The sequence below is a fragment of the Gopherus flavomarginatus genome, chromosome 8 (genome assembly GCF_025201925.1).
Source record: "Gopherus flavomarginatus isolate rGopFla2 chromosome 8, rGopFla2.mat.asm, whole genome shotgun sequence".
Lineage (NCBI taxonomy): Eukaryota > Metazoa > Chordata > Testudines > Testudinidae > Gopherus > Gopherus flavomarginatus.
In genome coordinates this window covers 17,459,899-17,474,065 of record NC_066624.1, presented here as the reverse complement: position 1 = coordinate 17,474,065, position 14,167 = coordinate 17,459,899, and the positions used below count along the sequence as shown (strand labels likewise).

The 14,167-nt window shown below is 42.1% G+C and overlaps 1 protein-coding gene across 7 annotated transcripts in view; it reads right to left on the bottom strand.

Moving 5' to 3' along the window:
* Positions 1-7,982: 7,982 nt before the first annotated feature.
* The window catches only part of GAB3 (GRB2 associated binding protein 3), a 109,380-nt gene continuing 103,195 nt past the window's right edge, over positions 7,983-14,167 (bottom strand). For all 7 annotated transcript variants that reach the window (XM_050964513.1, XM_050964512.1, XM_050964515.1 and 4 more), the window contains one exon: positions 7,983-14,055. In XM_050964513.1, coding sequence (XP_050820470.1) covers positions 13,939-14,055 — 117 coding nt within the window. In that variant the 3' untranslated portion in view covers positions 7,983-13,938. The remainder of the gene's footprint in view (positions 14,056-14,167) is intronic.

Sequence of the window (14,167 nt, the reverse complement as noted above, 5' to 3'; positions counted from 1 at the left end):
ACATTTTAAACAACTCAAACTGTACCAGAGAATCTCCATGGATAGAAATTCCATGCTTGAATAATAAGAATATAGCAATAGGAATTTACTACTGACCACCTGACCAGGATGATGAGAGTGATTGTGAAATGCTCAGGGAGATTAGAGAGGCTACAAAAACAGAAAATCCTGGAATAATGGGGGATTTCAACTATTCCCATATTGACTGGGAACATGTCACCTCAGAATGGGATACAGAGATAACATTTCTAGATTCCGTTAATGACTTCTTCTTGGAGCAGCTAGTCCTGGAACCCACAAGGGAAGAGGCAATTTTTTATTTAGTCCTAAGTGATGCACAGGATTTGGTCCAAGAGGTGAATATAGCTGAACTGCTTGGTAATAGCAATCATAATGGAAATAAATTTAACATTCTTGTAGGGTGAAAATACCAAAGAAACCCACCAGAATAGCCTTTAACTTCAAAAAGGGGAACTACACAAAAATGAGGAGGCTAGTTAAACGGAAATTAAAAGGAACAGTCATAAGACTTAAATGCCTGCAAGCTTTTTAAAAACACCATAATAGAGGCTCAAACTATATGTATACCTCAAATAAGAAAAAGCAACAGGACCAAAAAACACCCCCGTGACTAAACAACAGAGTGAAAGAGGCAGTTAGAGACAAAAAGGTATCTTTAAAATTGGAAGTCAAATCCTACTGAAGAAAACGGAAAGGAGCTTAAACTCTGGCAAGTCAAGTGTAAACGTATAATTAGGCAGGCCAAAAAAGAATTTGAAGAGCAACTAGCAAAGGACACAAAAACTAAGAGCAATTTTTTAAAAAGTATATCAGGTGCAGGAAGCCTGCCAAACAGTCAATGGGGCCACTGCATGATCGAGGTGCTGAAGAAGCACTCAAGGAGGACAAAGCCATTGCAGAGAAGCCAAATGAATTCTTTGTATCGGTCTTCTCTGCAGAGGATGTGAGGGAGATTCCCACACCCAAGCCATTCTTTTGAGGTGACAAATCTGAGGAAGGGTCCCAGATTGAGGTGCAAATAGAAGTGGTTTTGGAAAAAAAATGATAAATGAAAGTCACCAGGACCAGATGGTATTCACCCAAGAATTCTGAAGGAACTCAACTATGAAATTTTAGAACTACTAACTGTGGTATGTAACCTATTGCTTAAATTAGCCTCTCTACCAGATGACTGGTGGAAAGCTAACATAATGACAGAATTTAAAAAAGGCTCCAGAGGTGATCCTGGCAATTACAGGTCATTAAGCCTAACTTCAGCACCAGGCATATTAGCTGAAACTAGTAAAGAACAGAATTATCAGACACATAAATTAACATGATATGTTGGGGAAGAGTCAACACAGCTTTTGCAAAGGGAAATCATGCCTAACTCATCTGCTGGAATACTTTTGAGAGTGTCAACAAACATGTGCTCACGGGTGATCCAGTGGATATAGTGTACTTGGATTTTCAGAAAGCCTTTAACAAAGTCTCTCGACAAAGGCTCTTAAGCAACATAGACAGTCATGAGATAAGAGGGAAAGTCCTCTCATGGACCAGTAAAAGACAGGAAACAAAGAGGAGAAATAAATGGTCAGTTTTCACAGCATAGACATAAACAGTAGAGTCTCCAGAGGATCTGTACCAAGACCGATGCTGTTCAATATATTCATAAATGATCTAGAAAAAGGGGAAAACAGTGAGGCAGTTTGCAATGTTGATAAATGCAAAGTAATACACACTGGAAACATAATCTCAACTATACATACAAAATGATGGGGTGTAAATTAGCTGTTTCCACTCAACAAAGAGATCATGGCCTCATTTATGGATAGCTCTCTGAAAACATCTGCTCAACATACAGTGGCAGTCAAAAAAAGCTAACAGAATGTTAGGAACCATTAGGGAAGGAATAGATAAGACAGAAAATATCATAATGTCACTATATAAATCCATGCCCACACCTTGAATACTGCATGCAGTTCTAGTCACCCTATCTCAAGACAGACATTAGAATTGAAAAAGTACAAAGGGCAAAAAAAAAAATATCATTAGGAGTATGGAACAAATCCCATATGAGGAGAGGTTAAAAAGACAAGGACTGTTTAACTTAGAAAAGAGCCCGCTAAAGGGCAATATGCTAGAGCAGAGGTGGGGAAGTTTTTTTTCTATCAGGGGCCATTGACTCTCAGAAAAAAGTCAGTCGTGGGTCACACACAGCCCTGTGGGGGGTGGGGAGACACGGAGGCTCAGGGCTTCCCCCCGCAGCAGGGCAGGCAGGTGCATGTGACTCCGCGCAGAGACTTGGGGCTTCCCCTAGGCTCTGGGGTGGGGCTAGAAATGAGGGTTTCAGGGTGTGGAAGGGGTCTCCAGGCTGGGTTCTGTGGTGGGGCTGGGAATGAGGGATTTGGGGTGCAGGAGGAGGCTTTGGGCTGAGGCCAAGGGGTTTGAAGTGTGGGAGCGGTCTCAAGGCTGTGACGGGGTTGGGGTGCAGGAGGGGGTGTGGGCACTGGGAGGGAGTTAGGGTGTGGGAGATGGTTCTGATTTGGGGCCAGGAGTTGGGATGCGAGAGGGAGTTTGAGGTGCAGGCTCTGGCCGGGCTGTGCTTACCTCAGGTGGCTCCCAGTCGGCGGTGCAGCGGGGCTAAAGCAGGCTTCCTGCCTGCTCTGGCTCTGCGCTGCTCCTGAAAGTAGCCAGCCTGTCTGGCCCCTAGGTGGAGGGGACAGGCTGCAGTTCCTGGCCAATGGCAGCTGCGGAGCTAGCACTGGGGGCAGGGGCAGCATGCGAAGCTTCCCTGATCGTCCCTCTGCCTAGGGGCCTCAGGGACATGCTGGCGAGCTGGTGCTTGCAGCTCCAGTCTGACGGGGGTGGGGGCACCGAGGCTCGGGGCTTTTGGCCCATGGCATGGAGACTTGCTATGGGCCAGATGGCTTCGGCCCACGGACTGGAGGTTCTCTACCCTTGTGCTAGAGGTCTACACCAGGGGTCGGCAACCTTTCAGAAGTGGTGTGCTGAGTCTTCATTTATTCACTCTAATTTAAGGTTTCTCGTGCCAGTAATACAGTTTAATGTTTTTAGAAGGTCTCTTTCTCTAAGTCTATAATATATAACTAAACTATTGTTGTATGTAAGGTAAATAAGGTTTTTAAAATGTTTAAGAAGCTTCTTTTAAAATTAAATTAAAATGCAGAGCCCTCGGACCGGTGGCCAGGACCTGGGCAGTGTGAGTGCCACTGAAAATTAGCTCATGTGCTGCCTTCAGCACGTGTGCCATAGGTTGGCTACCCCGGTCTATACAATCATGGAAGGTTTAGAGAAACTGAAAAAGGAAATACTATTTTCCTCTTCACATAACCAGAGATCACCCAAAGAAATTAATGGGCAGCAGGTTTAAAACAAACGTAAGGAAGTACTTTGCACAACGCACAGTCAACCTGTGGAACTTATTGCCAGGGGATGGTGTGAAGACAAAAGTATAACTGGGTAAAAAAGAAGTAGATAAATTCATGAATATAGATCCATCAATGGCTATTAGCCAAGATGGTCAGGAATACGACCCCATGTTCTTGGTGTCCCAAAACGTTTGACTACCAGAAGCTGCAAGTGGGCAACGAGGGAAGGATCATTTAATAGTTGGCCTTTTCTGTTCATTCCATTTGAAGCATCTGGCACTTGCCTCTGTCAGAAGATAGGATACTAGGTTAGATGGACCATTGGTCTGACCTGGCATGGCCATTTTTATGTTCTTAGTAATCTGAAAGAACATTTTCTAAGAGGCTAGTCTTTTTTTTTAAACACTCTGTTTAGAGGCGCAGGATACCTGTTTAATAGGCTATTTCATATTTAGGGTGCCAGCTTGAATCCTTCCCAGATTGGTAATAGCCAAAGTAATTACTACAGTGTCTCCTGAAATTCAGTAAATCACAAAACCCATTTCTGATTAATTACAATGATTAATTGGATTAGAATACAGCAACCAAGAAAAATACGGTAACAGCAATAATGAACTGAGCGAGGTCCTTATTTACAAGCTATGCCCATCCACCTCCATTCTTGAGTGGTCCAAAACTACCTGCAACTGCTGCCAAGTGACAAGTATTTCAAACTTTGATGCACAGAATTTTCCAGAGCTTAAAGGGACACTGACCCCCCTCAGAATATCCAAAGCTCCATAGATCACAAAGTCTATGTGAATTCTGGTGGGTGGCCTGTTCGAACTGTGTTAGTCTCTCCAATACCCAGTGGACAGGTATCCATGTAACAACAAAACCAAAAAACCCATGACCACAAGCGATGCCCTGGTTGCAAATCTCAGCAGACTGGACAAAAATTAAATGGAATCAAACCGATTCCCTTCTTGTCCGTAGAGCTGGGCTCTCTACGTCAGCCCAGAGGTCCATTGGTGGGACAGCGGAAGGTACCACACATTGCTGTATTTGTGCTGTGGATAAAAAGAGAGCTCAGATAAAATGTTCAAAAGTACGTGGTGATTTGGGGGGCTTCAGTTCCCAACCTGAGGCACCATAAAGCAGCCCAGTTTTCAGAGGGCAGAGGTGCAGCACTTCTGAAAATTGATACATTTTAAGATGTCTCAGTTTGGTAATCCAGGCATGGCCACACCCCAAAATCACTGGTCCCCTTGGAAAATCTTGGCTCTTCTGTCCCTAAAATGGCTAGTCTGGTATCCTTCCAAACATTACATTGACTTGAATTTTTTTTTCCAAATGGAGCCCAAAAACATAAAGGTCCTAGAGATTTTATGATTCTCTAGATCCCTCAGTTCTCCATTTCTTTCCAGGGAAACAGTCTGTCCCAGAGCATGCAAAGAGTTGTGCAGATTGCCAGTCCTGAACTCTGATCTAACAATCTGATGTCAAAAGCTGTGTTTGCCTGCTGGCAACTCCTCCGGCTTGGGCAGATTGCCTTGGGGACTGCCTCAATTGGATGCTTTGTCATTTCCATGGCCCTATAATTTTCCAGAGAACAGCTGGATTCTGCAAGTAGTGTTCTCTGTGGAGCCAGCGAGCAAAGCAGCTTTCTTGCTAGATCTCTATTTTTTTCCTGTGGGAGAGGAAAGTTAAAGTTGTGCAGTGAAGGTCTCCATCACTACCTGCTGTTCTCATAGAGAAGGAGGTTATAATGAATGAATAATAATACCCTCTGTAGACTGTGCTCACAATAAGCAAGTGCTCCCAGGTGCTACCTTTTTCCAACCAGGGGTTGACTATACATCTGAATTAGCCCTCCCTCCCCCAACATACTTCATTTGTACAATCTTGAATATATGCAAAAGGCTACATCAAGTCCACTGAAACCTATTAATAGCCACCTGTTGGACAAGTATATTTCTAGCAGTTTTACTAGGTGGGTTTTTTTTTATTGTTGCACAGTATGATTAATTCACCAATATTTTCCCAAGCACTGAGATTTTACTAGCTTTCACAATGGGTAACTCATTGGTATTTCTTGACTATTAGCACAGATCTTGCTGTCAAATCTTAAAGGAAATCAAAATTTCTAAGTAAAAAAGAACAGTAAATTCCAGACTCTGTTGTTCAGTGTTTGCTCCTGCTTTACACCACATCCCTGTAATCAGCTCCCCAGTTGAAACATGGGTTGCAGCATGACCAGACTTTTAAAAAATGTCTAGATGTGGCATTACTGAGACACACACGGATGGATTTTTTAAATATGACTGCTTGAGATTCAGCAACAGACCTTCTATACTGTCTCTTCTGAATAACTGGCAGGGCTGCTTTGGACTCTAGGGTGACCAGATGTCCCAATTTTATAGGGACAGTCCCGATTTTTGGGTCTTTTTCTTATATAGGCTATTACCCTCCACCCCGTCCCGATTTTTCACACTTCCTGTCTGATCACCATAACTCTCTTTGAAAAAGAAAGCTTATCTTAGGACTTGTCAAAACACAGTTTTATGGTGCTTTAGCTATATTGGTGTGAAACTGGTATAGTTACATTGGTACAATGCTTATAGGGGAATAAGCTGTAGCAATATAAAGCACCTTTATACTGTCATAACTGCATCCATACTAGGGGCTGTACTGACGTAACTATTTCAGTAATAAAATAAATATATATAAAATTTAAAAAAAAACACAGCCCTAACACAAAAATAGTAAAATCAGTACAAAAACTGTGAGTTGAGCAAGCCTTAGGATTCAGTTCTTCAAAGTGAAGAGGAAAAACTGTTTTGTAATAAATCAATGAAGGGGGATGAAGCATTTCCAGGCAAGTCATAGCATCTCCACTTTTTTGCTTGTTATATGACATTGGATATGCTTAGGAATGGAGGAAGGTTTGCACTGTGAAAAAGTAACCAGGATTTGATAACCCAGCAGTTCACTGTGTGTCTTTGTTCTTCAGTCGATTTGTAAAGGGTGTTTTAGAACTGCAAAAATGTTGATAAAGAAAGGTGGCTAATCTTTACCAAATCTGTGTATAAATCCAACTGTGTGAGACTTCTTGATCTATGACTAGCAGTCAACTTCTCTCTGTGTCACTTAGCACCACTGACTGTGTACAGTAGGTATTACATTCCTGGGTTAATAAATAGTTTCTTGAGTTTGGTACTAGCCCAACAGCACTTTTCTCCTATAATGTTTATTCATAGATTCAAATTCAGAAATGTTTAAGGTCAGAAGAGCCCATTAGATTATCTAGTCTGACCTGCTGTGTAACACAGGCCAGAGAATTTCACCAGTTGCCCATTTAGGGGGTCCAATAAATTCAGTCTGACAGCTCTTTATATGACTCCTTGGCACATGTACCTGAGTTTTCATCAACATCACTCTCAGCTCTCATAATCCGTCCCTCTTATCAACAGCACAGTGCGTATTTAGCAAGGACCTACAGTTCTCAAAATAACAGGAGCTTAAAGTAGCTAGTAAAATATTTTCCAGATCTTCTCATCACTTGTGAATATCTAAAAGGGACGCTAATGTTGGGCTGCTTGGACTGTATCTTGTTTTGGCCTCAGTGCTCCTGAGATATGTATGTTACAATGATCCCAATCTTGCCAGCATTTTGTGTGTGGAAATCCCATTAAAATCAACAGGAGTGCTGAGCACCGATTGATTGCAAGATCAGCCCAAATAATAACCACACTTTCTATTTAGGCCACGATCCAGCAAAGTGCATGCCTCACTTGAACTTCAAAGCATTTACAAGCAGTTAATTTGTGTGCACGACACCCCTGTTTGGTTGGTATTAGTCACATGTTAAAGGTGAAGAAACTGAGACTGAGAGGCTATGACCCCGGGCCTCAAAGGTATTTGGGCACCTAACTCCCACTGAAATCAATAGAAATTAAAGGTGTTTAAGTGATTTCAGTGGGAGTTAGCTGCCTGAAGGTATGTCTACACTACCCGCCGGATCAACGGGTAGTGATCGATATATTGGGGATTGATTTATCGTGTCTAGTGTAGATGCGATAAATCAACCCCAGATCGCTCTGCTGTCGACTCCAGAACTCCACTGTGCGTGAGAGGTGGAAGCGGAGTTGACGGGGGAGTGGCAGCAGTAGACTCACCGCCATCCTCATGGCCAGGTAAATCGACCTAAGATATGCCGACTTCAGCAATGTTATTCGCGTAGCTGAAGTTGTGTATCATAGGTCAACTCCCCGCACCCAGTGTAGATGTAGCCTAAGTAACCGTGAGGATCTGGACCCAAGTGACTAACCACGGTCACCAAGAGAAGTCAGTGCTGGAGCCAAGATTAGACCTAGGACCTACCCACCACCACTCTCTCCCAACTGACACATCCCAAACCACCTGCAAATGATATTTCTGATATGTTGTTGCACAAAATCAGTTTGCAGACAGAAGACATATACATGGAATTTACCATGAACCTTTCACATGCTAATAGGAAGAAAGAGTGTTTAAGAGAATGAATAAAAAAAGTGGAAGAGGGATACTTCTGTGAGCAGTCTAGATCATTAAAATCACTAAAGATCAAGATTACATTTTATCTTAGTTTATTAGAAAAAAAGGAACACAGTTTAATGTGCAAATATATACAACAAACATCACAATGAAACAGCAGGAAGACAGAGTCACTCCCCTCTGTTTAATGACTTTTAATCCTTCACATCAGAGATGACTGTTTTAATGCTTTTCCAAAGATTTACATATACAAAGTGTAATGCTTTGTTTGCACAAGACTTCATTTATTTATTTATTACTAGAACAACAAATACTCTGGCTTTGAAATTGAAAAAGTCTGTTATTTTGGTGACTTTTTTTTTTTTAACCTGAGGAATTCTGCAGAACAGGGGAACAAAGAAAAGATATTGCCCTGCACTTCATTCTGATCACAGCATCTGATGGTCTTTTAATTACTAAATCACTGAATTATTTTAAATGAATGCAGTTCCAAAACCCACATCTATTACAGCGCTAACAACAGTGAAGAGAGGGAGCGCTACCCCTGGCTGAAGTGAACTGATTGAAAACACCGATCTTGAGTTAGAAACATGTTGAGATTTTTCAGTTATAATGCTCATTTCTGCCTCTAATGTAATTAATGCTGTTGCATGTGATGGTGGCCTTAGAAATAAGTGAAAAATATATTTTATCCTTCTGAGCAAAAGGGTCCTGGTGTCCTGCAAAACCCTTGCGCAAATCACATACAGACTGCAGAATATGGCTTAAGCCCCACTCAGGAAAAAGAATTTAAGCATGTGCTTAATTTTAAGCAAGTACTTAAATCCCTCCCAGATCAGCAAAGACCTTAAACATGCGATTAAGGAGGGGCTGAAGTGCTTTGTTGAATTAGCACCGTGTTGTGTTGTAGCATACAGGGGATGTCTATGCTGCAGCTGGAAGGTGTGATTCCCAGTAAAGGTAGACGGACCTGTGCCAGCTTAGCTTGCGGTCGCACACTAAAAATAGCAGCGTGGAAGTACCGGCATGGGCAGCAGCTCGGGCTAGCTGCCCCAGTCCAAGCCCATTTGCCCCCGGGTCCGGGTTCAGATGGCGAACCTTAGCCGCCGTCAGTTCCACACTGCTATTTTTAGCGCGCTAGCAAGAGCCTATCTGCTCACACCTCCCAGCTGCAGTGCAGATATACAGAAATTAAGAAACAATAGTTCAAATCTGCCATCTTTACTGACGTCAGGGGAAGTTTTGTCTGAGTAAAAACAGTGGGGTTTGACCCAAATACCTGCATTAAGAAGTTAGAATCGTATGGTCCATTCTGTATTAGGCCGCTATTCCCAGAGGCAGATCAGCTCACGCTAACAAAGATTTACAAATGGGATGGCAGATTCTTCAGAGCACCGAGTGCCTGGTTTGATGGGATCCTGCCTCTTTAAAGGATAGCAAAGGAAGACACCAGGGGAAACAGTCTTCCTTTTTCTGTTGAGTAGGCATTAAAGCTCTTGCTCATAAATCGGCTGTGTCCAATAGCTTGGAAAAATCCAACTGATCAACATAACATTCCAACCACGTGGATCTCTCATGAGAAGCACATGGACTGAAATCACTTTCCTTGTTGACTTTTCACTTTGCCATGCTACTGAGTTTCATCTGAATGCTCCATTGAACCAAGCTACATTTATAATTAAACAAAAGTATTAGGGTTGTCTAATGCTTCCCTCTGGCTTAAATAAAAAAGACTGGTTGGATAAGGCACTGCTGAAGGACGTGTGCTGGACCACGCCTTAAGCAGATTCCCTCCTAAAAGACCATTTAAAAAGAAACTACAGCTGCAGTTGCTGTTAGCTAGATTGCCCCACCAAGGGCCACACCTCCCTCTTCATCTCTATTCTTTACTTTTTAAAAAAATAAATAAATAACAATAACTCAATAATAAAGAATTAGCCCCCGGTTAAGGAAGGATGCATTCTGTGCTTCAATAAGCTGCGGTTTGGCTGATTCAAAAATTAGTACTAAAGAAGGATTCTCAGACTAGCTAACATTTTCAGATGCGAAAACAATGAGGAGTCCTTGCGGCATCTTAGAGACAAAAGATGTGTCACTGTTAAAAGATAAATCTATTTCCAGGTGCTTTTCAGTTTCCCTCTCCTCTTTGGCTAAGGGTCAGTGATGAGTGTGTTTAAGTAAATACAGGCTCCTTCTTTCACCGAAATACCTTTTTTCTCCTGATAGTCTATGATGGACTAGCTGATCTACAAGGGGGTGCAACTGTATTCAGACTGAATCCTTGACTATAGCAGGTTAATGCACAAGTATACTGAAAAATAATACCATTACTCTAGTGTGTCACATTGTGGAATTCTCCATTTGAGTAAAAAGGAAAAACCCAATTGTTTGCAAAGACACATTTCATTTGATCAAGGTGCACTCACCACTGCTTTTAACCTTCACCAAAACCCAAACTCAGTAGCTTGCACTTCCCCACATTATACCCACATGTTAATGCCAATGAGAGTTATCACATCTATCAGAGGGAAATGGATTGCTACACTGGATCACGGGGGGAAAAGACAGGTTCTGGATAAAAAGTGAAGGTTAAAAGCAGCACGGCCTTGTTTGATCAACAACTGCAAGGTCAGGCTGTAGTGCCACTGGCAGGCAGGAGGTACATTGACACTAGATATAGACCCACGTTCACAGATATTCAGATCCAGGTTTATGGTTCAGGCCCATCTCTCAGAAACACTGACAGAAAAGACACCTTCTAGACTCTTCAGTGACCCTTCAAGAGCAGCAAAGAATCCTGTGGCACCTTATAGACTAACAGACGTTTGGAGCATGAGCTTTCGTGGGTGAATACCCACTTCGTCTGATGCATGTAGTGGAAATTTCCAGGGGCAGGTATATATATGCAAGCAAGAAGCAAGCTAGAGAGGTTAGTTCAATCAGGGAGGATGAGGCCCTGTTCTAGCAGCTGAGGTGTGAAAACCAAGGGAGGAGAAACTGGTTTTGTAATTGGCAAGCCATTCACACTCTTTGTTTAATCCAAACTGCTGAGCTTCAGTTCATCTGCAAATTTGACACCATCAGCTCAGGATTAAACAAAGACTGTGAATGGCTTGCCAACTACAGAACCAGTTTCTCCTCCCTTGGTTTTCACACCTCAACTGCTAGAACAGGGCCTCATCCTCCCTGATTGAACTAACCTCATTATCTCTAGCTTGCTTCTTGCTTGCATATATATACCTGCCCCTGGAAATTTCCACTACATGCATCCGATGAAGTGGGTATTCACCCACGAAAGCTCATGCTCCAAAACGTTTGTTAGTCTATAAGGTGCCACAGGATTCACTGCTGCTTTTACAGATTCAGACTAACACGGCTACCCCTCTGATAAGTGACCCTTCAGTGCATCTGCCAAAGTTTAAATATTTCAAAGTGGGGAAAAACATCCCCCCCCATTTTTCTTTAAAACTTTTGACTTTGTATTTTTCTGCTCCAGAGTATTTTTTACATCATGGAAGAACATATTCCAGTAAAACACAGAATGGTTTTTATTAACGTTTTACTTTAAAATGACTGAGAAGCTACCTTGTTATCATTAAGCATTTGGGGGCCAGGGCAGTGTAATGCAATTTCATTCCCACTTCTAGGGTAGCGCCTGCTTTGACTTGTACCTCTCCCTGCTCCTTAGGGTTCTGTTGTCTTGCTGTCAAGCTCACCTGGTCTTGTGTTTCCTTGTCAGTATTTCAGTATGCACAAAGCACATTCAGCCACTGATCATTTGCATAGCCCAATAGACACAGGCTGATATCTTGCCTACCTCCTCAAAATAAAGGGAAGGCTTTTGGGCAGGAAGGCAAACCTCCGTGCCAGCCTCCACAGAAGCGTGCTCTGTACCACTGAGCGTAGGCAGGCTCCCTGAATCCTGCCTCTCGTGCAGCAAAACTGGATCCTGGATAAAGCTGGTTGAAGATTTCCCCTTTTCTAACCTGTTTATCAACAGAAAATTGGTTTTTCAACAAAATTAAAATTTTCACTAGAAGTGCGTTTTCTGCAGAAAATATTGAGCTTTTGTCTATACTTTTCTGGCCAAAATTGGCATTCTTCAGCCTTTTTTGGGGCGGGGGGGGGGAGAATGACAAAAAGTCAACATTTTCCGCAGAAGGCAGAAACACCCTATTTTCCAAACAGCTCTAATCCATGACACTTGGTGCCTGCAGACTGGGATGTGTGATTTGCCCCCAAGCCAATAAATGCACAGGTAAACCCCGTCTTTCTCACTAGCAAAACTGAGCAAACATTCATCGCAGAGTCACAAATGTGTCTTGCTCTGATGAAGTAGCAAGAACTGCAAACACTTCAGCTATCTTGAGGTAGGAGAAAATGATGTTTTCATCAGCTAAGCTGCGCTCTTCTAGCGGTACAGTGAGAATCAGGTAGTCATCGCTTTCAACCTTCCTATGGGCCCAAATGTGTGACAATAATACAGAATAAGGGATGCATGAAACATACGACAGAAGCTTGAAAGGATGTCAGAGTCATTTCTTTGACATAAACAAAATTTTTTCTAATCCCAGTTTGGTAATTCAGCATTTTTTGGATGTCAATAATTTACAGTAACATAGTGTGATATCAGCAGAGCTGAGGAAGAAGAATGTGAATTTGGATCCAGCATGAAGGAAAATCCTTCATAAAGTTCCTGATTCTGAGGTCCTTGCTCACAAGAGTAGTCCCGGTAAAGCCAGTGGGATCTCTTGCATAAGTAAAGACTTCAAGACTGAACCCAATGGGATAACTGAAGGGTGCTGCACTTTCTTGATTTGAACTGCCTGTGCACATCTTGAAATAAGGATTTTAAGCAAATTAACAAAATTAAATACATTATAAAACATACACTTAATCTGATCCTGAGATTGTCCCCATAATAAACACCAAAGGAGATAAGCTTCCTGAATACGTCTTGACATTGTTGAAGTGTATTAAGTGGCTGTTTTACATAGGCAGAGTTGCTTGCCTAACAGCGCTGCTTCCCTCATTCTTACCTGAGTGCCCGACTAAGACTGTGTTTCCTAATTATCTCATTTGCTAGGATGAGGCCAACAAAACACTCGGGTGGGGTCGATCACTGTTATCAGGAATTTCATTTGCATTTCTTCTTTTGCAGTTCGGATAAAAACAATTTTGATATTTTGCCAGGATTTCCAAGACTTGAAGAGTCTTCCTTTTTTTATTTTCGGCCAGCAAAGAACTGTGTGTCAGCAGCTTCCTGTCAGAGGAGCTGCTGTGTTGTGCTGAAGAAAGTCCTCACACGTGAGAGAAAACATCAGGATCAATTGGACGGAAAAGGTGATGACGTGAACCACAACAGAAAGAAGAAATTCAATATGATGAACGTCAGTCAGGGTGCTGACTACCAAGCATTCCAGTTCCATCAGTGCAAAGACCTATTTATAGTCTCTAACAGTGTCACTCAAAGTCAGACATTATATCTGGGGCGGGAGGGGAATAGTCTCCAAAATTCTGTTTGCTTAAGCACTATATATATATTAACATGTTCTGTTTTTTTATTATTTCAGTATTTTAGCCCTTGGTCGAATAGTCACCAACACCTGTCCGATACCAGAATCTATAAGCAGCCTTAGCACCTGCAGTATTTGTAGAATATCAAAAAACAGCCTTAGCAACAAGGAGTTACCTAATACAGGGTGAAGGCGGGGTTAAATAGATAAATGCAACATGTAGTGGCATTTGTTACCATTAAATGTGTGGCTCCCGCAATCAGGCCATAAAACTGTACTATGTAACTTGCTTGCAAGGGGTGGCAAAGAAGACTAACGTGTTACTTTAATAATCTTATAAACCACTCATTCAGCATAGTATTTCCAGCTGAACTTGAAGGTTTTTCCTTAAAAATGTCATTCCTCTAGAGACCACCAGGATCTTACACTCTGTCTGCCTTTGAACTCTGCTGTTACAGCTGTTTGGTTAACAATGTTGTTCCAGTGCAAAAAATCAAACCCCAACCCTTCCTCCTTTAAACTTTAGATTGCCTCACATCCGTCCATTCCTGTTTAGTGTTCTGTAGGGCTTGAGTCTTCTGTTCATCTACCTGGACATAGTCTACTCTCTGCTCTTCCGAGAGAAAAGGTTTCTGTAGGACAGACGAAGAAACAATTGTTTTATATTAGAGAGAACATGGATGCTAGTAAAACTGGTTTTGTTTTCTATTCTTCCTTTTCTTTTTTTCCTGGTCATTTTGTTTC